The sequence below is a fragment of the Salvia miltiorrhiza genome, chromosome 7 (genome assembly GCF_028751815.1).
Source record: "Salvia miltiorrhiza cultivar Shanhuang (shh) chromosome 7, IMPLAD_Smil_shh, whole genome shotgun sequence".
Taxonomy (NCBI): Eukaryota; Viridiplantae; Streptophyta; class Magnoliopsida; order Lamiales; family Lamiaceae; genus Salvia; species Salvia miltiorrhiza.
This window is the reverse complement of record NC_080393.1, coordinates 51,335,537-51,358,095: the sequence shown is the minus strand read 5'-3', so window position 1 is coordinate 51,358,095 and position 22,559 is coordinate 51,335,537. Positions and strand designations below refer to the sequence as shown.

The following is a 22,559-nucleotide window of genomic DNA, read 5'->3' as shown; positions in this document are numbered from 1 at the left end:
CGTCCGCCAAAAGTGTACCATTTTTACTATATTTGGCGTCCGCAAAGAGTATACCACTTTCCTTTTTTGGAAATGGTCCCACCATCCACTTTAATATTTTATCCTTACAAACACTCTTTATTTACAAAAAAACCACTCCAAATTCAATTTCAACCACACATCTCATAAAGTGGTGGGACCCTTTCTCCACTACATCAAAATCATTACCAATTTTATTAAATCCCGTACCTAGCCAAAGTGGTACACTTTTGGCGGACGGAGGGAGTAAGATATTTTTTTAAAAAAAAATTGTGAAATGTATTTTAATTCAATATTAGAAAGTTATACTAATCATTTCACTTCTTTGTATTTTTAATCCAATACCTAACATAACATATTTTTATATCTCTAAGACTTGCATATTACTCCCTCCGTCCCATCTTTTAGTATCAAACTTTTCTTTTTGGTCGTCCCACATTTTAGTATCCATTTCTATTTTAAGTAAAAGTAGGTGGGATCCTTACTCCACTTTAATTATTTTAACACTCACATAAAAGGTGAAATTCTTATTCCACTCACAACCCACTCAATCACTTTATTAAAACTCGTGCCACTCTCAAATGGATACTAAAAGCCGGGACGAAGGGAGTAGTTATTATGTAAGTCGATGTTCAAATGTTATTTATTTATGCGTGTATTTATTTATTACAAATATAATATTATCAAAAACAATATACTCCCTCTGTCCCAATATTGTTGGCCACATTTTCTTTTTAGTTTGTCCCACTATTGTTGGCCACTTTCCTAAAATGGAAATATTTATCACATTCAATCTCTTATTTTATTACATTCTCTCTCTTACTTTATCATTCTCTCTCCTACTTTATCACATTATCTCTCCTACTTTATCATTATCTCTCCTACTTTATCACATTCTCTCTCCTACTTTATCATTTTATACTATATTACCCACACACTTAAAATACTAATCTACAACTCCTTAATTCCCGTGCCGAAACCAAATGTGGCCAACAATATTGGGACGGAGGGAGTATTAGTTAATTTTTTAAAATAAATTTTTGAGCCCGATTAGTCCGAAACTCGAATATTTAGAGTTGGAGTTGAAAATTTTTAACTTAATTTTTTTTTTAACCTAATTAGTCCGCACTCAAATAACCCGTAACCCGATACGGATAACCCATAATTCGATGGATTGGCTAGATTGACTGGCATACCATACCAACTCTAGATAACGTGAAAAAAAGGAAAAAGAAAATAGAGGATCGCCCAAAGACGGCGATCTAAATGCTAGTTTTCTTCTAGAATGATCCTCGCCGTCTAATTCATCCTCGCGAAATCGGACACGGCTCTGAAGCGTGGCACGTGGCGCAGTCGCCACGTGGAAACCGGCATCTTCGTGCACGCCATGCGCCACCGATTTCTGCGGCAGCAAAGATAGCGTTGCAGCTACGACGTCGCTGTCAGATTTCAATTACGCAAATCTAGTTGGCCCCATTAATATTAGTATTAAAATATTAATCGTCGTAATAAACCATGTCCCGTTGCGCAAGGCATCTCTTCAAATTCAAACCCGCAAACTTTTCTTCCATTTCCAATCGAACCCGTTTCAGCTCATCTCTATTCGGAAAGTATCATTTGCGTTTTCAGCAGGAACAAGCGGTTTCCAATTCTTCGACTGGTATTACTCAAAGAAAGAATCTGCTTTTCAGTCGTGCGATGGCAACTCAGTCAACCCCGCCTCAATCCATCCATGATTTCACTGTGAAGGTATTCAATTTCATTGGTTTCAGATTGATGTGCTCAACATTCTCCGTTTATTATGGAAATTGCTTTGTTTCTGAATTTGTTTGCTGATGGATGCTGGTTTTATGTTGGGATCTTACTTTTTGCTAGATTGAATTGTGTTGCTTACTGGTGAAATTAAGCAGGAAGTGAAGTATATTTAAAGCTTGAATTGAGGGGTGTTTAGCTTGAGCTGTTTCTAAAAATGACAAAAAATTTACCTTTTATTCACCTTTTACTTTTTCACCTACCACACTTAACAGACAAAATATCAATTTCTTAATTCCCGTGCCGAAAAAGAAATGGGTAATTCTTCATGGGACGGAGTGAGTATATTTTTCGTTGAAAACCATAAAGGTAAATTTAACTATCAAACCCTATTACAATTAGAATTGGAATTGTTAATTTAATAGAAAAGCCTTTGATTTCTTGGAGAAGGTTTTTGGGAGGAAATTGCTGACATGATGTGTGGGAAATCTTGATGGATTAGTAATCTTTTTGGAGAAAGTAACTGAGGTGGTGCCTAATACAGTTTTTTTGAGGCCCTACGCCTTTTGGCCACTATAGAGTAAAATAAGATGTAATTAGTCACTTCATAAGAGAAATAAGAAGTGAACTATTTGAGTTTTTATAGTTTTGTTTTATAGTTGTATTTTGTGTCCTTTGATTTTGAAAGTGGGTAGTATCATTTAATCCCTATTTGGAAACCGAACTAACTGGTTATAGTAAGCACCAAGGGGTTAAATGAAATCTGGGTCTTTTATACATATGTTTCTAAAGCATCTACCTAAGTTTGCATATTCTTAAAACAGTAAACATGAATGACACATAAATCCACGAATAGATAAATGTAACACATGAACAACCACATTAACTGAATGCAGCTGTTCCTGTGTTACATTGATTTGTTCATGGATTTTATTGATTTATTGTCGCAAGCTTTGAGTGGAAATTTCGAAGGGACTTGTGGGAGCAAGTAGCCACGTGCCCTTTGAAAAAGAAGAGAAAGGAAAAATTGCAAGTTGCTTGAGGCAGATAGGAACATGTTGGCATTGTTGTACCTGCCTACATTTGAGGCAATCTATATACTTTAGAACACTTGTTACTTTGAGGGGGTAATGCCTTCATATTTCGCGTTGAGAGATGTCCTAATTAAAGATTCAGCTCTTCTACACAAGAATGGTTAAATATTTCCTGGTGCTGGAGAGAAGAGTTCTCTTTTCGAACAAAAGGCATACCTTTTACTTCATAAATTTTGTTTTCATTTTTCTTTTGAATCTGTATAGATGGAACAGTTGCTGGCAGGGTGTGTAGCGCCTAAGCTTCCAATGTCTGATCAAATTATTGAAACATGTTTTCTTTCTAAAATGTCAATATATGGTGGTTCATTTTTTTGATAATATGGTTTTTAACGAGGTTTCTTTCATCGTGTCTATTGTTATTACATTCTTGGACTTATTTGTGCAGGATGCGAAAGGCAATAATGTTGATTTGAGCGCTTACAAAGGGAAAGTCCTGCTAATTGTGAATGTTGCATCACAGTGGTATGTGTTACGTTCATCTGATTCTTTTGATTCTTTTCTCTCCTATAAATGCAACTCACTAGCTTCTTTTTAGTTTTTATCCACCATTGCCTCGGTTGTTTATGCTAAAATGAAGCGAGTCTTTGCAGCAGACATAAATCTATGTTCTGCTCCTGTATTTCTGATTTTGCATTGTGAGATCGAGCGAATAATGTGGCTTTTATAATTTTTTTGGGGTGGTATATGATGAGGTTTAGGTTTTTGCAAAGAATGTGTTGAAAGAAAGAGAATCACCTTCTGTATGGTAACCGTGTTTAAGAGTTTTTGGATTGTTATTCTTAAACAACACGAGGAAGTTTATGTCTACTGGTTTATGGTTGCTTGACTAATAGTGATATTGGTGATATTGGAACCTCTCCAAGTTGGTCAACATTTTCTTAACTAGTTGCCAGTATACAAAACCTCCCGTTCATGTTTCTGGAAAAGTAACTGACTTGTGCCCTATTTTATGTGGCAGTGGGCTGACAAACTCGAATTACACAGAGTTGACGAAGTTGTACGAGAAATACAAGGATCAAGGTATGATCATGTTTACGGTTTTTTTGTTTTTTGGTTTGCGTGCTTTTTCCTTGTGATGAGTTGATTTCCTTTAGGCATCTAAATTTGATTATCTTTCCTCCCTGCTCTTGAGATTTAACAAGTTTTGAACTGGTACTAAGATATATATATTTTTCTCAGAGTTCGAATATAGGGATGGTCATAGTCTTAGTTTTCTGATCTCTTATTATTTTCTTGTTACTTAGGTTTGGAGATATTGGCATTTCCTTGCAATCAGTTTGGTTCCCAGGAGCCTGGAACCAATGAAGAGATTCAGGAGTTTGCTTGCACTCGTTTCAAGGCCGAGTATCCAATATTTGACAAGGTATGAAAGATTTTTTGGTAGCCCCATTATGGCCATATTTTTTTTTTTTAAATGATAGTTTGGATGGTGTTTTTTCGTTCTTTTAGGGGAAATGGGTGTAGGCTTAAGTCACTAGCTACATTATTTGAACATTAGAATCGTAATATTGACTGTAAACCTAAGTGCAGTTAGTTTATCTGTTTTGCAATATCTTATTTGGTAGAATTCTTTGCGAGTATTGCATTACTTTTAGTAAACATATATTGATAAGTTATTCACTTGTTGAAGCTACCTAACTATGCTTAGGTTCGAAATTGAAAAAATAAGACGAGAAAAACAAAGATCGATGGATTGTGTGGTCAAAATAAAATTTCTTATTGTGAGAACTGTGAGATCTCTTGCACTGAACATATAAAGTAACTTCACTGAACCTAAAAACTAACTGCACTGAACTCTACACTCAACAAATATCGCGATTTGAATTACTTGAAAGGTTTACTGCAAGAGTTCTCAAGGTTCTCATGAGCAAACGCGTGGACGCAGGTTGAGGTGAATGGCCCGAATGCTGCTCCGATATACAAGTACATGAAGTCGGTGAAAGGTGGGCTTTTCGGAGATAGCATAAAGTGGAACTTCTCCAAATTCCTCGTGGACAAGGAGGGTCGTGTGGTTGACCGCTACGCGCCCACCACATCTCCTCTCAGCATAGAGGTAATTTGTGGGGATTGTTGAGGTATGCATTCGGTATTACTGAAAGAGCTTAACTGGGTTTCTGTATTTTTGCAGAAGGATGTAAAGAAGCTCTTAGGTTTGTGAATGGAGTCGTCGTTGTGAGGGCTTTCCGGCATAGCTTGTCAATAACCACCCTGGAGTGAATAAGCAATATGTATTTGCAATGTACTTAATTTCTGGGGTTTCCAATAGCTGATCGATCAGGCCTTCTTATGTATACTAGTACGATTCTACTTGAAATACTTGTGTCCATTTATTCTTGGGTATACTTGAGTTTAATGTGATTGCATTGTGCGTTCGATTCGTATATGATTATTGCTGAAATTCAAGAATGGCAAGGGAAGTAATAGGGTCATCTTGTCTTGGAGTGTTTTATGGCACGTGTATATTGCATCGATTTATAAGATGTGTTCTCTTTCGTTGTAAGTTTTTTATGAAAAAAAATGAGGGATATAAAAATTATGGAATTTTTTTATTGTAAATTTATTATTTGAATATGAAGAATACGAAATACGAGGAAAAGTTACTATTCAATATGTCGGTGGTATTTTATGTACTTCCTTTCTTTTCTTTTATTATAAGTGGTTCAAAATTTTTTGGCATGAAAGTTAATGAAAATGTGTAAATTGATTAATAGTGATAGGGTTTATATTTTTTTAAGGGTTAAATTTTTTTATTTATAAAAATAGATTATTTATAATGGGACGGTTCAAAATGAAATAGATTATTTAGTTAAAAAATGAAAGAATTTAGTTTTTTTTTTTTTGAGAAACGCATCACATAGCTCACGAAACAAAAGAGTTTACATCAGCTGGCAAAAAAGAAGAAAAAACAGCAGAACAACGAAAAGAAAGGCTAAACTTAGCAAGACGATCAGCAATCTTGTTTCCTTCACGCGGGGTCCAGCTGAACTCGCAATCTCTCATCAACGCAGCCACCTTAAAAATCTCAGAAAGGGTGTCGCCAACATAGGATAAATCCGTATCTCTTTTAGAAAGACGCCAGAACAACGATTGACAATCCGTCTCAATAATAGCACTCGAAAAACCACGCTCCTTGCACAATAAAAGACCTTCCAACACAGCTATTGCTTCCCCTTCCAAAGCAGAAAAAACACCCTGTCTATGACCGTAACGACAACCCTCCATCTCACTGTCTCCATTAGATATAACAACCCCAAACCCCATCCCTGCAACTCCATCCAAAGCAGCATCACAAGAGATCTTGAGCTGCAAATCTTGGTTGTAGGTCAAAGTCACAGGTTTAGCAGCAGCCGACCCCAAACACACCCTCCTAGTCCAACTAGCTCGCTGCGCCATCCCAACACAATCCTCGTGAGATAAAACCTTCCCTTGAAAAACCAGTAAATTTCGAGCGTACCACAAAGACCACAACAGAGAAGCAAAAGATTGGTGAACTTCCTTTTGAGGATTCTGTCGGATTCTTTCAAACCAGTCCTCCAAAGAGATCAATCCATCCGGCGGAAGTGGCTGGATTCTAAGGACCGAGCTTTCCCAAAAAAAAAGAGGGCAATATCTAAGAGCATGCTCTGCAGTTTCCTCAGAGGCTCCACATATGCGACAAATCGGATCAATGTCAATAGAACGTACCACCAGAGCTTGAGAAGATGGGAGAGCTCCCGAGAGACATTTCCACAAAAAAAGCTTAACCTTTGGGACTACCTCAAGACCCCAAATCCAATTCCACAATGGATTCACCAACCGAGAGGAAGAAGCCTCATTGCGTTGTCGTAAAGAGCAAGCAAGTAAGTACCCAGATTTCACCGTAAAAGAGCCAAACTTTCCAGACAGCCAGAAGGGAGTATCCGGTCTAGAATCCAACAGTTTCACATGAGAGAGGTCAGTAGCTGGTAAAATGCCCTGAAGTCTGTCACTATCCCACGTATAATCATCCATGGAGAACAGAGAATTAAGCTTAGAATCCTTCCATTGCTCTTGAACATCAGCCACCTTAAAATTCCCTTTGCAATCCGGAAGCCACGCATCTCTACCAATACGAATTCTGTCACCCCTTCCCACTTTCCACGCAATACCTTCCACGAGCAGATCACGTCCCACTAGAATGCTTTTCCATGTAAAAGATGGGTTGTGGGCATTTCTAGCAAGGAGAATATCCGATCGCGGAAAATAGCGAGTTTTGAGAGACCGAGCCAACAAAGAATGAGGATTTTGTAGAATGCGCCAAGCTTGTTTGGCCAACATTGCTTGGTTAAACAGACTTAAATCTCTGAATCCAAGACCACCCACACTTTTAGGAAGGCACAAATTCTTCCACTTTTTCCAATGGATACGTCGTTCTTCATTTTTTTGGCCCCAAAAGAACGCAGCTGCAATACTATTCAAGCGTTGACAGATTTGATTCGGAATAGCAAAACAGCTCATGAGATAAGTAGGAATTGACTGGAGAACAGCTTTAATAAGCACCATTTTACCTGCACCCGAAAGAAAACGTCTCTTCCAATCTTTAGATTTCTTCCTCGTTCTATCCACAAGTGACTGAAAAATCTCCACTTTAGAGCGACCCACCGTGCTTGGAATACCAAGGTACTTCCCCTGATTAAACACACAACTCACCCTAAGTTGAGAGGAAAGGGCTTGTCTCACATCCCCAGGAACGCCCGTACTAAAAGAAATAGCCGATTTCTCAAGACTAACTTTTTGTCCAGAATCCGCCTCATATTGCTTTAGGATACCCTTCACCACTTCAATCTCATTCTGGTTTGCCCTTCCAAAAATAATGCAATCGTCGGCAAAGAGAAGATGAGACACCCGGGGGGCAGTGCGACAAAGACGCGCTCCATGAAGCAGCGAACGTGTCTCTGCACGCCTCAGAAGTCCAGATAACGCCTCCGCACAAAATAAGAACAGGAAGGGGCTCAGCGGATCACCCTGTCTCAAACCTCTGCTGGGCTCAAAGGACTTACCTGGATAACCATTAACAAGAACACGAAAAGAAACCGACGTAACACATCGCATGATCAAGTTAACCACAGGAGTAATAAAACCCAACTGACACAACATTGATTCCAAGAAATTCCATTCGACTCTATATAAGCCTTAGCCATATCCAACTTGAAAGCAAAACCCCCCCTAGCTTTTGGAGTGTAGATTTATTGATAATAATTTTACCACGATTATATATGAAAGTGAATTTCAAATCGCATAATTGTGTGTAACAATACTATTTGCATAATTTTATAACTTTATTATAGCAAATAATTTGCCTCTTAAAAATATCCCAACTACTACAGCTCCCTCGATGTTTGTAATCATTTCAAGTGGTCACTTAATTGTGTATAAATTACTTAAAATTTTAACAAATTCTCAAAATTTTAAAATTTTTATTAAAATTACTCAATTACTATATATTTTTTTCTTATTTTGTATATTTGCCCATTTTTCATCATGGTGACGTGAAAAATATATTCGTTTGACATGAATATACTTGCGTTTCATAAATATGACCGTGTGGAAAAATAAAACTGACATCGTATTGTATAATTGGATAGAAACGATGTCATTTTAGGCCCAAAGTTTGTCCAAAAAATGGGCGAATATGCAAAATTAGAAAAAAATAATAGTTGAATAATTTTAATAAAAAATTTAAAGTTCACATATAAAATAAAAAAATTATTGAAAGTTTAGTAATTTTTAGGCAACTAACCCTTCATTTTTTTCAAAACTTCATCTGAAATTTCGTAGAACTTTATCGAATTCTCACTTTCCTCCCAATCTCACTATAGTCTGTAACTCACATAGTCACATCACACTTATTAAAATGACAATCACAATTTACTAAAACAAATGGCAATTGCAATCCCGATCGAACTGTTTATTGTTCAATCATCATTCTTCAATTTCTGCAATTTATATAGGGAAAATGTGCAGATTAGCCCCCGAAGTAGTAGCCCCTATAGCGTAAAACCCCCTTTAGTCACTGTGTGTGAAACTAAACCCCTGAACTCCAAGAAAAGGGTGCAAATTCCCCCCCTCTGACCTAACGTCATTAACAGTCGTTAGTTAACTCTTTTTTTTAATTAACTCTCATCTCTCTCACTCAGCCCTCTTTCTCTCTCGGCCACTACACCGCCGCTATCGGTGGTTGAATCACCAAGTTGTTGGATCATCTTTTATCAGCAACACAAACGATTAATCCAATTCCAATTCCAATCAAATCGACATTATATAGAAATAACGAAAATAAGGAGGTTATGATCGTTACATTGTGAGAGGCGTCAAATTTGGCGATGGCGCCGACGCCTTGCCAAACATCACAAACTCGTGAAGCTTCAAGGCGACTGGCTTGCTTCTGCGGCATGATTTGGGGGCGACCTTCGCGCTGTCTTTTGTTGAAGCAAATCATAGAGGACGACCGCAAGTTTGAGAGAGAGCAACCGGTGGTGATGGAGAGCGTGCGCGGCGCTCTTCGTTCGAAATTCGAGCGGTGGAGGCAGGCCGGTGCTAAGGTTCAATCCTTCGTCCTCTTCAGAGGAGAATCGAGCAGGAGGCGGCTCTCTAGCCAGGTGCGGCTGCACTGGAACCATGGATTGGCTGTTTGCCGGCCTTTTAGCAGCGGTGACGGAGATTTCGCCGTATTTGAGAGAAAGAGGCGACTCCTCATCGAGAAAAGCTAGAGCTCGCGATCTGTCACAGATTGAGAGAGAGAGCATGCGGTGGGTGTCGTTGGCGGTAGGCGGCCGGTTTGCCGGATATCGCGGCGGCGATTTCGGACGGAAGGGGGGAATTAGGGCTCGCCCTTGACACTGAGCGTGTGCAGCTTAGATAGCTCCGGGGTTTAGGGCCCAGGAGAGAAGGAAAGGGTGGCGCCCTCGGCCAGCCTCGCCGGAGCTTGAATCAGCGGCAGCGGCGATCAGATTTTGGAGGAGGAGGGCTCCCTATTTTTTTGTGCGTGACTTTTTGAGAGAAAAGAGAGATGAGAGATAATTAAAAAAAAAGAGTTGACTAACGACTGTTAACGGCGTTAGGTCAGAGGGGGGAATATGCACCATTTTCTCGGAGTTCAGGGGTTTAGTTGCACACACAATGAGTAAGAGGGGTTATACGTTATAAGGGCTACTACTTCGGGGGTTAATCTGCACCTTTTCCCATTTATATATTTGGTGATCTAATTAATAGTATTCTATGTTAATTAAAGCAGTAACGTTGGTAGCACGAGGTAAATTCGGGTACCCTACCCGTGGGACAAAATCATTCGAAACCCCCACGCTCGCCCCGCCTACATGCTGTGGGTACCCGAATACCCGCAGCGGGGTACCCTCATATCTCGTAAATTTTTGATTGTTTTTAATTTTGCGGATTTTTTTGTTCCGCTGGAGGATATTTTGTCCCGCAATTAGAGCTGGCAAAATGGGTCCGGCCCGCCGGGCCTGCCCTGCCCGCCCGTGTTTAGGGTTGGGCTGGGCTGTACAAAATGTAGGCCCAAAAAAATCCGGGCCTAAAAAGCCCGCCCAATCAGCCCGCTGGGCTAATCGGGCCTGGGGCTAAAAAGCCTGGGGTTTTCAGGCTAAAAAGTCCGCCCGGTTGAATTTTTAAAATATATTTTTATTAATTTAATTATTATTAAATATTCTATTTTTAATTTTAATATACTAAAATTTGAGGAAATTCTATTATTGAAATGGGATTATAGCCAAAAAATACACGAACTTTGATAAAAGTTGCAATTTTCACCTGAACTTTCAAATTAGCCAAAATATACCTGAACTTATATTTTTTGTTGTAAATTTCACCTCGACGGAGTTCAATCATTGCAAGTTCAGGTGAAATTTACAACAAAAAATATAAGTTCAGGTATATTTTGACTAATTTGAAAGTTCAGGTGAAAATTGTAACTTTTATCAAAGTTCGTGTATTTTTTTGCTATTTGAAATTGGGGGACATAGTGATTGGTATTCATTTCGCAGGTTAGAGAAATAGTTTGTAAAATCAATATATTATTAAGATAATTTGTAGTGTTCAGAATTTCATATTTTTTTCATTCGTTCATCACTTTTTGTGCTTTCCTTGTGCATTATTGTTGGATTATGAAATGAGTTCGATTTATTAAATTATCATATAAATTATTTGATAAAACAAAATGTTGATGTCTGTGTTCCCACATTTGAAATAGCCGATTGGGGAGAGTTGGAAATTCTCACATTTAAAATGAGTAACAAGTGAGTATAAATGAGATATTTCTAATTTCTTTGCTTATCTTGTTGACGATTGTAGTAGACTTGTAGGATTTTATATTTCTATTTTGTCTATAATTATTATATGGATTTATTTTAGTTTATTTAATTTTTTGTAAAAAAAATACTAGGATTTAGTGAAAAAAAAATTATTGGGCGGGTTTGGCCCGACCACCCAGTGGCCCGGTCGAGGCTGGGCTGGGCCTGAAAATTGGCAGCCCGGTCGATTTCGGGCTGGGCCAGTCCAACCCGGTCGATTTCAAAAGCCCGCTGGGTCAGGCCGGGCCAGCCCGACCCGTTTTGCCAGCTCTACCCGCAATGTGCGAATACCTTCTTTACCCGCGGGTATTTTGTCCCTCATTTTAGAAAAAAATTGAAAATATCATTTCTATTTCATCGATTATCCATAAAACCTATGACGAAGAGATAATAAATTAATTATTAATTAGAAAAAAAAATTTAAAATATCCTTTCTATTTCATATTTCCTAAAAATTAATTAATAATTATAAAAATTATTTATTTAATTAAAAATTTCATGCAGGTATGCGGGTACTTCGAGGGTACCCGATACCCGAGTTCTTAGAAAAATAATACCCGCTCTCAATCATCTTTCTTGATTTTGCGGGTATCGAGTATCGGGGCGAATGAGGGATATCCGATCTAGGGATGGCAATCGGGTACGACGGGTACGGATAGTGACTATCCATAGTGGTTTTTAACCACGAAAACTATCCATGGATATCAAATGGTATCCATACCCACTACCAGCTACCTGTCGGGTATCCGCGAACCCGCTATCTGGCGGGTATCCGTCACCCGCTATTCGTCGGATACCCACTATCCGCCGGATACCCGCCACCTACTATCCGCCGGATACCCACGAAACAAAATTTAAATATAAATTTACAACAAATTTAATAGAAAAAAAAAATCAACACAAATAACATAGTTCAAATCCACATGTTGAAATCCACAAAGAACAATGTTTAAATTCAAATTCATCAACTAAAATATAAAATCCAACAAAATTCTATAATTGCTCAACAAAATTCAAATTTAAATTAGACTATTAGAGTTTGGGGTCTTGGTTGAGTTTCTGTCTGGGCCTATTTTAAGATATAATATGCTAGTCCATAATCTCAAAATATATATTCAAAGCCCATATTTTATGGATTTTTTTGTGGATATTTGACGGATAATTGACGGGTAATTGGCGGGTATTTTTCGCGGGTAAACGGGTTTCGCGGGTATGGATAGTAAATATCTAAACCCATACCCACGAACTAAATGGGTAGTAAATTGCAATCACGAAACTATTCGTGGATATCAAATAGTATCCAAACTCACCCTAATAGGTTCGGGTTTTCACGGATATCCGTTACCCGCAGGTAGATTGTCATCCCCAATCCGATCCCCACAATCCGAATTTACAACCCTAATGAGGAGGATCTGCATGTATAGCCAACGCTAATGTGTTGTAGGAATAGACAATACATTGTACTATTTTGGTGTAAATATTAATGCCACACACATATCAATATCATATATGTGGTGGAGTTTCGTCAAGGACGACTACGTGGGGACAACAAATCTCCCTTCTCTTTCATCAACACATGAGTTCTCAATGAATTCTTCTCCATTCTTAATTAATTACCTCCCACGTAGGTCCAGCCATATGAACAGGCTAGTGTCACAGATTTATGATCAATTCACGAAATCATTCCCACCTTCAATTTCATGCAACCTCCATATGTTAAAAAACGAATGATTTATAATAAAATATAAAATAAATGCTTTTTAAAGTATATTTATCAAAAAAGTATAATAGATATTGAAGATATTTTTTTAACCGATAAGAGAAATATTAGCTCTACCGCATTAGTAATGTTCCGCTACTTTTGGACACAAAAATTTAAAAAAATGTAGTTTGTATATAAAACGAGTTGACAAAAAATATTTAATGATTATTTTAAATGAGTTGATGTATAAAGTGATCAGGTAAGCCCATTGTTAATAATATTTTAAAGGGTTAAGTATCAGATTGCCCCCTATCGATGGCGTCCCTATCGCGTTTAGCACCCTATAGTCAGGGTAAGTGCTGCTTACTACCCCAACGTGGCAAAATCGAAGCAATTTCCCCCCCAACCTTTCGATGGAGGCAGCTCTCCCCCCTGACTTTAGGGGGCTAAACGCGAGGGGGACCCCTATCGATAGGGGGGAAATTGCTTCGATTTTGCCACGTTGGGGTAGTAAGCAGCACTTATCCTGACTATAGGGTGCTAAACGCGATAGGGACGCCATCGATAGGGGGCAAATTGGTACTTAACCCTTAAATGCTTTACTTTTTACTAACAAGTGTATGAGACATTACTTGTGAGACATATGAGGGGGTGGAGTGTTTGGCTAAGCTTATTTTAAAGAGCTTATATGCTCTTGAAACTTATTTTCAAGAGCTTTAAAGATGTAGTTTTCTAAGAGCTTATATAAGTTATCAAAATGTTAATTTGGATAATTGAGCTTATAAGCTAGAGAGAAAATTTTTAGTTAGAGAGAGAAAATCAAAGAGAAGTGAAATTAAAATGATATATAATTAAAATAAAAAATCATAGTTGAGTTATTTTTGTAAAATGAGTGTTGCTTATAAGATAATGAGAAAATAAGTTGGGGTATATGAACTTATTTTTTAGGGAGCTTATAAGCTCTTAGAGCTTATTTTTACAACTTATAAGCTTTTTAGAAACATATTTTGCCAAACACTTTGAAGGAACTTATAAGTTGTTTTAAAGAGCTTATAAGCTTAGCAATATAGTGATTGGCACATTATTAATGGAACGTTGGGAGTAATCATTCATGGGACATAATGATATTTGGTATATATAATGAATTATACATTAGTGTTTATATATTGATTTTTTATTTGAAAAAGTTATTTATTAAAATGAAACGTTCCAATAAAAAAAATGTGGCATATTGAAGAGGATGGCTATTAATAGCATGATGCTGTTTTTTTTTGGTCTTTAATTACTTACAAGACATTCCCTATAAATTCCGAATTGACTTTATTTATAAATATCCAACACCATATGGCATATGATGCGCTTTCCATACTTGTCTCTGACCTCTTATTAATAATGTGTATCATGTGATGATATATATATAGTCATTTTTGTTTGATTCATGTTCTGTTTTAGTTTTAATTACATGTACGATAATAAAATCCAAGATGTAACAGTTTAGTAACCAAGGATCTCAAATAGTTTAATTTAAAATATATAATATATATTTTTATTTTCATTCATAAAAATATAAATAAAAAATACTCCCTCCGTCCACGAAATGAGTACCCATATTTCCTTTTTCGTTCGTCCACGAAATGAGTACCCATTTCTCTTTTTGGCAAGTGTACCCCACACATCTCTTTAATTAATACACTCAAAAAGTAGGACCCTTAAACTATTCACACTACACTCCATACATTTCTTAAAACCCGTGCCGTCCACAAATGAGTACTCATTTCGTGGACGGAGGGAGTACTATATATACTGTAACTTTAAATTTATCAACCCTAATAATTGAACTAAAAGTACAATTTAATGATAAAAAATAATTATATACCTTAGTTAAATGTATTGAACCCTAGTTCAATGGCAAATTCAGGATTTTCAAATTAAGGATGCGATAAATAATTATATAATTACCAATATGAAAAAAAATTAATAATAAAAATAAACATATTCAAATATTTTTTAATTTTAAAGTTTATGGTTTGTTTTTAAATTTGATTTATAATTTTCTTTGAGGTTATATGTGTAATTGGGGTGTAAAAACTAAATCTAAAATAATTTAGATATAAATATTAATACGAACTTTTTTATTTTTTTGGGGATGCAGCTACACCCCATGTTCCTAGCTGGATCTGCTAGTGGCCTAGTTAATAATCTTAAAATTAAATTATAGCATACAATAAAATAAAATAAAATAAAATGAAAGTGAAACACTGGATCTCACATGCCAATGGTGCATGTTTATTTATTAAGAACATGTCATTTGTTGACCTCTTTCACTTTCCTTAATTTGCTAAAAAAAGAGTAACACACGAATTTAATGTCAAGTGTAGCTCCACAGTGGCATTTCAGCTTCCACTTGGGCGTCGTGACTGTAGAGAGGCGGCGGCGGCGGCAGCATCAACCCCTCCGCCATGCCGGAAAGCAACCCATGCAACCCTAACAGAGTTTCCTCGTCCACAAAAAATGAATTCTCCTCCAACGCAGCCGAGTGGGGGCGGAAAGCGACGGCCGCCTCCGCCGCGGCCTTCTGAATGTCGTGGGCGCTCGAGGAGGCCGGGGCGGGCAGCCGCCACGCGGAGTCAGCGAAATTGAGGCAAGCCGCGCGGCCTCTCAATGCAATGGCGGCCACGTCGTGCGCGCGCGCCGCCATTTCGGCGGTGGCGAAGGTGCCGAGCCAGATTCTCGACTTCTTGTTGGGCTCCCTCGTCTCGCAGACCCACTTGCCGGAGTTCCGCAAGCGGACGCCGCGGTACACGGGGTGGCGCGTCTCGCGGAACTTCTTCCTCCCCGCCGGCTTCTTCGGGCTGTCGGAAGCCAGAATCACGGCGTCGGTGGATGAGGAGGGTGGCCACGTGTCCGAAAACATAGCCGCAAATATATGAAGATCGATGAAGTGAAGGAGTGAGTGAAGATGTTTCAACATTGAATATTTATGTGCGTGAATGCGTAACCAATAATAGCGTACCTTCTATTTGCGAAAATATCTCAAGAAGTGAGATATTTTGAACACTTCACGTCGGCACTATATCACAAATCTCGTATTTCACCCCATATTTGTGGTGGCTTCCCACGCTCCTTTCTTTCATTTCACTTTTTAACTTATATATGAGGCCATTATTGGACTAGCAATTTGCAAAATCAAATATTTCAGTGATTCCTTTTCATACGAGGATAAGCGACTTAATATGGTTCCTACACGTACGCTCATATTCTGAAAGCGACGATAATACAATTCATTAATTATTCCCTTCGTCCATCAAAATAAAAAAATCTTACTTAAAGATAGATACATATTTTAATAAAGTTATTGTAAGTATGATAAAAATATAATTTATAGGAGTAATGCTAGTACAAAAAAGTATAATGAAAGTATATTATTAATTAAAAATTAGAATAAAAGTACAATTTATAGTTAAATATAAGAGAGAAATGTATGGTGTGGTGGTTTCAATAAATGAAATGATTTTTTTTTGTGGATAGGAAAAAGGGATAAATATGATTATTTTCCACGGGTACGAAATACTCCAAAATAGAGGTTGATTTTAGGATTTTTACTTAGATTTTTTGGTACTTCAGCGTGAGGGATTTTCAATTCACAGATACATCGGTTTTATCAATATGCTTATTCCTCATGCTTAGGTATAAAAAAATTTAAGTCAAAAGTCCTAAACTCAATTTCTATTTGAATGTATTTCACATCCGTCAAAAAAATCATAAAAATTAAAAGACAGTATATAAATTTTTTAAAAATATTAAAGTTCACGAGAAAAATCAAAATTTATTGATAATTCATGTATATATTTTACAGTAAATATTTATTTTTATTATAGCCTACAACGTCTGTCATGGGGATTTCTCATCGTATCACATGTTTAGTGAGTAATTAAGAAAACCCCTGTTTTCTTGTTAATGGCCATTATGAATCTATGATTAAAGACAAGAAATTGTACTGTTATTTCGATGCTAGCGCTCCATGTGAGGCACTTGATACTCTCCCTTCAGCTACATCTCTCTCTCTCTCACTTCTTCCGTTTCATTTTGGGTCGTCTCATTATAAGTGACTTGTTTTTATAAACAGAAAACTTTAACCCTTTATAAACTATAAATCCCACAACTTTTAATCAATTTACACATTTTCCTTAATTCTCGTTTCAAAAAGTTTTGAGCCACTTATAGCGGGATGGAGGAAATAATAAAAAATAAAAGATAAAAATAAGAATGAACCTATCACCTTAGCTTTTACTCCTTCCGGTCCACAATATCGATTTTATTTTTGCCATTTTAATTCGTACACAATATTATTTTTATTTTCATTTATAGCAATGAGGTCTATAAACTCTATTTATAATAATAATGAAATCTAAATTTACCTCATAATAATATTCACTATTATTCACTATTTCTTTAAAAATTTTGTCGTTCATGAAATGAAAACGATACGATGAATGAAGGGAGCATATTATAACACTTGTTAATGTCACAGGTTACTTTAATCTCAATTCAGTTACATCATTGTCAACTTAATTAGTCCGCTCGTTATTATTGGTTGACCCTTATCACTACCCAACAAAACAAACTTACTTGTCCATCTATATCTGATTCTGATTTAATTTTTCCCTTTCCTATTTTGGCCATTTCTGGTCGCACTATATATTAAAATTATAGAAAATAAATTAATATAAATTTTTACCACAGTAAATAAATTAAAGAATGATAATGACAAGACAACTACCTAACATTTCAATTTTTTACAATAGTAAATTGCCTAACATTTCAATTTTTCAGTTAGCCCAACTTTTAAATTCATATAATTTTAATTAAAATTATCAAAGTCTAGACGTTGATGATATATTTACATGAATCGATGTTAAATACTTACTAACGACGATAAATTATGCCCGAACAATTTCATACAATGGTTGGTAAGTTAGATGTCAAAATACATTACCAATGTCAAGTACTTGACGATGACTCATAGGACCTTGAATGAAAAAGAATATAAAAATTGCCCCGTAAAATCTCAAATAAATGAGAAAATTTTGAATCATTAATCGTATTATATCATTGCCCGCGATTCTTTAATTCGTTCTTCTTGATTTAACACTTGTAATTGGCCCGATAAGAACACCTCTTTTTATCATTCATGTTCCAAAATTAATATCACTATTTAAAAATGATTTATTAAAAACTTTAAAGTGCGGTCTAATAAAATTACTCCATTTGTCCCTGAAATAAGTTCATCTTTGGGGACGGCACGAGTTTTAAGGAAAAGTGGTAAAGTGTATTAATAGTGGAGAAAAATGTGTTATGATTAGTATTGAGAGTGGTGAAAAGGTGAAAAAGTGTTATACTCCTTCCGTTCACGAATTAAAGCCCTACTTGCACTTAAATTTTTGTCCACCAATTAAAGCCATATTGTGCTTTATGTACCTTTTTACTCTTCTTCTTTTCCTATATTTACTACCATTTCCCACTAATGGACCCACCTTACTACAACTTTATCATTTTTATATTCTATATTTATTACATTTTATTACCAGTGGACCCACCACACAACACCTTTAACACTTTAGTCAATTACTTTATCACTTTAGTCAAATACCCTTATAGTATTTCATCTACAACACATTTTTCAGCTTTCTTAGTCTCTGTGCCCACCCTCAAATGGGGCTTTAATTCGTGGACGGAGGGAGTAATTAGTATTGAGAGTAGTGAAAAAGTGAAAAGTAAGAATAAATAAAGTATTATTAATGGTGTGGTAGTTATTCAAAAATAGAAAGAAAGAAAGAAGAACTTATTTGGGGGACGTCCCAAAAAGGAAAAAGATGAGCTTATTTCAGGGATGGATGAAGTATTATTTTAAGATAAAAAATGTAAAAAATTTGAAACTTGTGTAGAAAAGATTAAGAAAATATTCAATTTTACTGTTTATCCCTTAATTCATGATCATTTGACCAAGTACAACAATTCACGATGAAACATATTATTGGTTGTGAATTGTCGTATGGGACGAATCACAACCATATATATAGACTCAAATAAAAATTATTATTATATAAATTTTAATTAACATTTATTATGAAAAATTAAAATTTAACAAAATTACATATCCTAATTATTTTATACAGCTATGCATCCATGTAGAGGTGGAAAATCGGGTTGCGGGTATCGGGTATACCCTCACCCGTCCCGATACCCGCGCGGGTATCGAGTACCCGATACCCGCAAAATGAGGGTGGAGGGTCGGGTGCGGGTATTGCATCCTCGAAAATTGCGGGTAGAGGGTACCCTCGGGTATACCCGCAGATACCCGCACTACCCGCAGATTTAACATTATAAAATTAAAATTAATAATTTTATTTAGGATTTTAGGAATTAAACCCCCAAAACTCTCCTAGCCCTAATTTTTCCCCTATTTCGTTCCTGCTGCCCTGGGCCTGGCCGCTGCCTTGGCTCTCGACTCTCTCCCTTCTCGACTTCGCCGCCGGCGCCGCTGCCATGCGCCGGCCCGTCGCCGCCGCTGAGAGTACGCTGCTGTGCTGACTGCTGCGCGGCTGCGCCTGAGAGTACGCTGCATCGCGCCCGGCACGTCGCCACCCCCTCGACGCTTTCTTCCTTCGCGCGGTCGCCACCACCGCCCACCGGCGCTGCCCGCCTCTTCCCGTCTCCGGCAGAACGCAGAACTAAGGTAATTTCTCAGTTTACTTGAATTATTTCTCAGTTTATCTGATTTGACTTATTTCTTGTATTTCGTCAAGTGTGTTAGAAGGAGTTTGGCGTTATGTTTGATGATGTGAATTATATGCAACTACATGTCTAATATTTCTCTACAAGAGTATTTATGCATATCATGTATGATGTATCAATCTGATTGTGCGGCAAAATTTTTTTTGTGAAATGCGGGACGAAATACCCTCTCGCGGGACGAAATACCCTCCAGCGGGACCAAAAACCCGCAAAATTACAATTAAAATCAAAATCGCGGGACTGTGAGGGTACCCTCATACCCGCAGCGGGTATCCGCTGCGGGTATTCGGGTACCCGCATCGAGGAAGAGGGTCGGGTGAGGGTGCCGTTTTCGGCAGTTTTCGTCCCGCGGGTACCCGATTTTCCAGCCCTACATCCATGTGCGTGAACCAAATGGGTTGGACTAGCAGTAGAGTCTCTGATTAATATAGATTAAAGATCTTAGGTCCATTGTTTCATGTTCTGTAAATCAAATTATTTACTTGTTAACTTATACTCCGTATATATATATATATAGGGTTGGGTTCCGGTAGTATCCAAGCTTATAATAGATCCGTAGATCCAAATCTAGACCACACATTTATGACATATGGCGCATTAAGATGGTGACACGTGGCAAGAAGCTTCCAAGCATTTCAAGGCAAAATCTGGAGATGGGTAAAATTGGAATGTAATTTTCGGATTTAATAATTAAAAAAAAAATTAATTTACTCAAAATAGATATATTTTAGATGCATAAAGTTTAATACGAAAATGCATGAAGGTTCATATAAAAATGCATAAAGTTTCATATAAAAATGCATAAGATTTCACCCCACCCCACCCTACCCCACCCCCTCACACCCCTGAACCCCACCCCACCCCCTCACACCCCTAAACCCCACCCCACCCCTGCCCCACCCCCCCAACCCCCACCCCACCCCCCCTCAATTTTTTTTTTTCAAAAAACTGATTTTCTAATTGCTGACCCACCCCCACCCACCACCCACCCCCCCTGCCCCCCCAATTTTTTTTTTAATTTTTTCAAAAACTGATTTTCGACCATTGACCCACCCCCACCCCACCCACCCACCACCACCCACCCCTCCCCCCAAAAAAAATTTTAATTTTCAATTTTTTTAAATTTTTGGGGATGCATAATTTCATACACTGATATGCATATATTATTACATGAAAATGCACAAAACATTAACTACAAATAATTATTTTTGCAAATACACCCTAAAATAAATACTAAACACTAAAACCTATATACACTAAAAACTACACACTAAAACCTAAAACCTAAACCCTAAATACTAAAACACTAAACTCTAAACATCATTAAACCCTAAACACTAAAACCAAAACCCTAAAATAAATACTAAACACTAAAACCTATATACACTAAAACACAACACACTAAAACCTAAAAACTAAACCCTAAACACTAAAACACTAAAATCTAAACATCATTAAACCCTAAATACTAAAACTCAAACCCTAAAATAAATATTAAACACTAAAACCTATACACTAAAACACTACATACTAAACCCTAAAAACTAAACCCTAAACACTAACCCTAAAAACTAAACCCTAAACACTAAACCCTAAACACTAAAACACTAAACCCTAAACCCTAAACCCAAAACACTAAATCCTAAACACTAAAAACCTAAACACTAAATCCTAAACACTAAACCCTAAACCCTATACCCTAAACCCTAAAAACTAAACCCTAAACACTAAAACACTACACACTAAACCCTAAAAACTAAACCCTAAACACTAAAAACCTAAACACTAAACCCTAACCCTATACCCTAAAATAAAATATTATAAAACGTGTGTATATAAAAAAGAAGAATGCATAATCAAGAACAATAAAATGCATATATTATTACATGAAAATGCATAAAACATTAACTACAAATAAGTTTTTTTGGGGGGGTCACCAATCAGAAAATCAATTTTTGAAAAAAAAAATTTGAGGGGGGGGGGGGGTGGGTCAGCAATCAGAAAATCAGTTTTTGAAAAAAAAAATTTGGGGGGGTGGGGGGTGGGGGTGGGTCAGCAATCAGAAAATCAGTTTTTGAAAGAAAAAAAAATTTGGGGGGGAGGGGGTTGGGGCAGGGGTGGGGTGGGGTGGCGAAACTACCAGATTTATGAAAATGAAGTGCATTTTTTGTATAATTTAATGCATTTTTATGTGAAAACTTTATACATTTTTGTTTGATTTTATATGCATGTGAAACATGCCTATTTTTGGGGGGTGGTAATGGGGAGGGTTGGGGGGTGGTGTGGGGTGGATTGGGGGTGGTATGGGGTGGGGTGGTGAAAATACCAAAATTGTAAAATCAAATGCATTTTTCTTCTCAAAGTTATGCATTTCATATGAAAACTTTATGCATCTTCGTGTGAGACTTTATGCATCTAAAATACATCTATTTTGAGAAAATCTAAAAATATATATATATATATATATATATATATATTTTTAATTTTTAATTTCGAAAATTACACTCCAATTATACCCGTCCAGATTTTGCCTTGGAGTGCTTGGAAGTTCCTTGCCACGTGTCACCATCTTGATGCGTCACATGTCATAAATGTGTGGTCAAGATTTGGACCTACGAATCTATTATAAGAATTGGATACTACATGATCCCACTCCTATATATATATATATAAAGTGTGATCACTGCATTCTTGAGATATTTTCAAAAGTTCTTAATTAAAAAATTAAATTTTTATTCTCCCCAAATTTATCGTGGGTTCCTACTTGTACCCCGCTGATTTTTGGATTAAATTTTGCAAGATCAATTATTTCAATCATTCTTTTCACATGAAAACGAATAATGCTTTGTGAAAATAATATGCTTGTTAACTTTA

At 36.9% G+C, this 22,559-nt stretch overlaps 2 protein-coding genes across 2 annotated transcripts; one reads left to right on the top strand and one right to left on the bottom strand.

Moving 5' to 3' along the window:
- The first annotated feature begins 1,245 nt into the window (after positions 1-1,245).
- LOC130994710 (probable phospholipid hydroperoxide glutathione peroxidase) lies at positions 1,246-5,245 on the top strand. The gene is made up of 6 exons (XM_057919783.1): positions 1,246-1,767; positions 3,250-3,326; positions 3,823-3,884; positions 4,109-4,227; positions 4,750-4,917; positions 4,993-5,245. The coding sequence occupies exons 1-6, from the start codon at positions 1,534-1,536 to the stop codon at positions 5,020-5,022; spliced, it is 690 nt and encodes a 229-aa protein (XP_057775766.1). The 5' UTR covers positions 1,246-1,533; the 3' UTR covers positions 5,023-5,245.
- A 9,910-nt stretch (positions 5,246-15,155) lies between these two features.
- Positions 15,156-16,003, bottom strand: LOC130994708 (dehydration-responsive element-binding protein 1B-like). The gene has a single exon (XM_057919782.1). The coding sequence runs from the start codon at positions 15,859-15,861 to the stop codon at positions 15,259-15,261; it is 603 nt and encodes a 200-aa protein (XP_057775765.1). The 5' UTR covers positions 15,862-16,003; the 3' UTR covers positions 15,156-15,258.
- Between the last annotated feature and the right edge of the window lie 6,556 nt (positions 16,004-22,559).

Coding starts and splice junctions, on each gene's coding strand:
- LOC130994708 (XM_057919782.1), bottom strand. CDS start 15,861: ATGTTGAAACATCTTCACTCACTCCTTCACTTCATCGATCTTCATATA.
- LOC130994710 (XM_057919783.1), top strand. CDS start 1,534: ATGTCCCGTTGCGCAAGGCATCTCTTCAAATTCAAACCCGCAAACTTT. Junction 4,228..4,749: donor AGTATCCAATATTTGACAAG/GTATGAAAGATT, acceptor GCGTGGACGCAG/GTTGAGGTGAATGGCCCGAA. Junction 4,918..4,992: donor CATCTCCTCTCAGCATAGAG/GTAATTTGTGGG, acceptor GTATTTTTGCAG/AAGGATGTAAAGAAGCTCTT.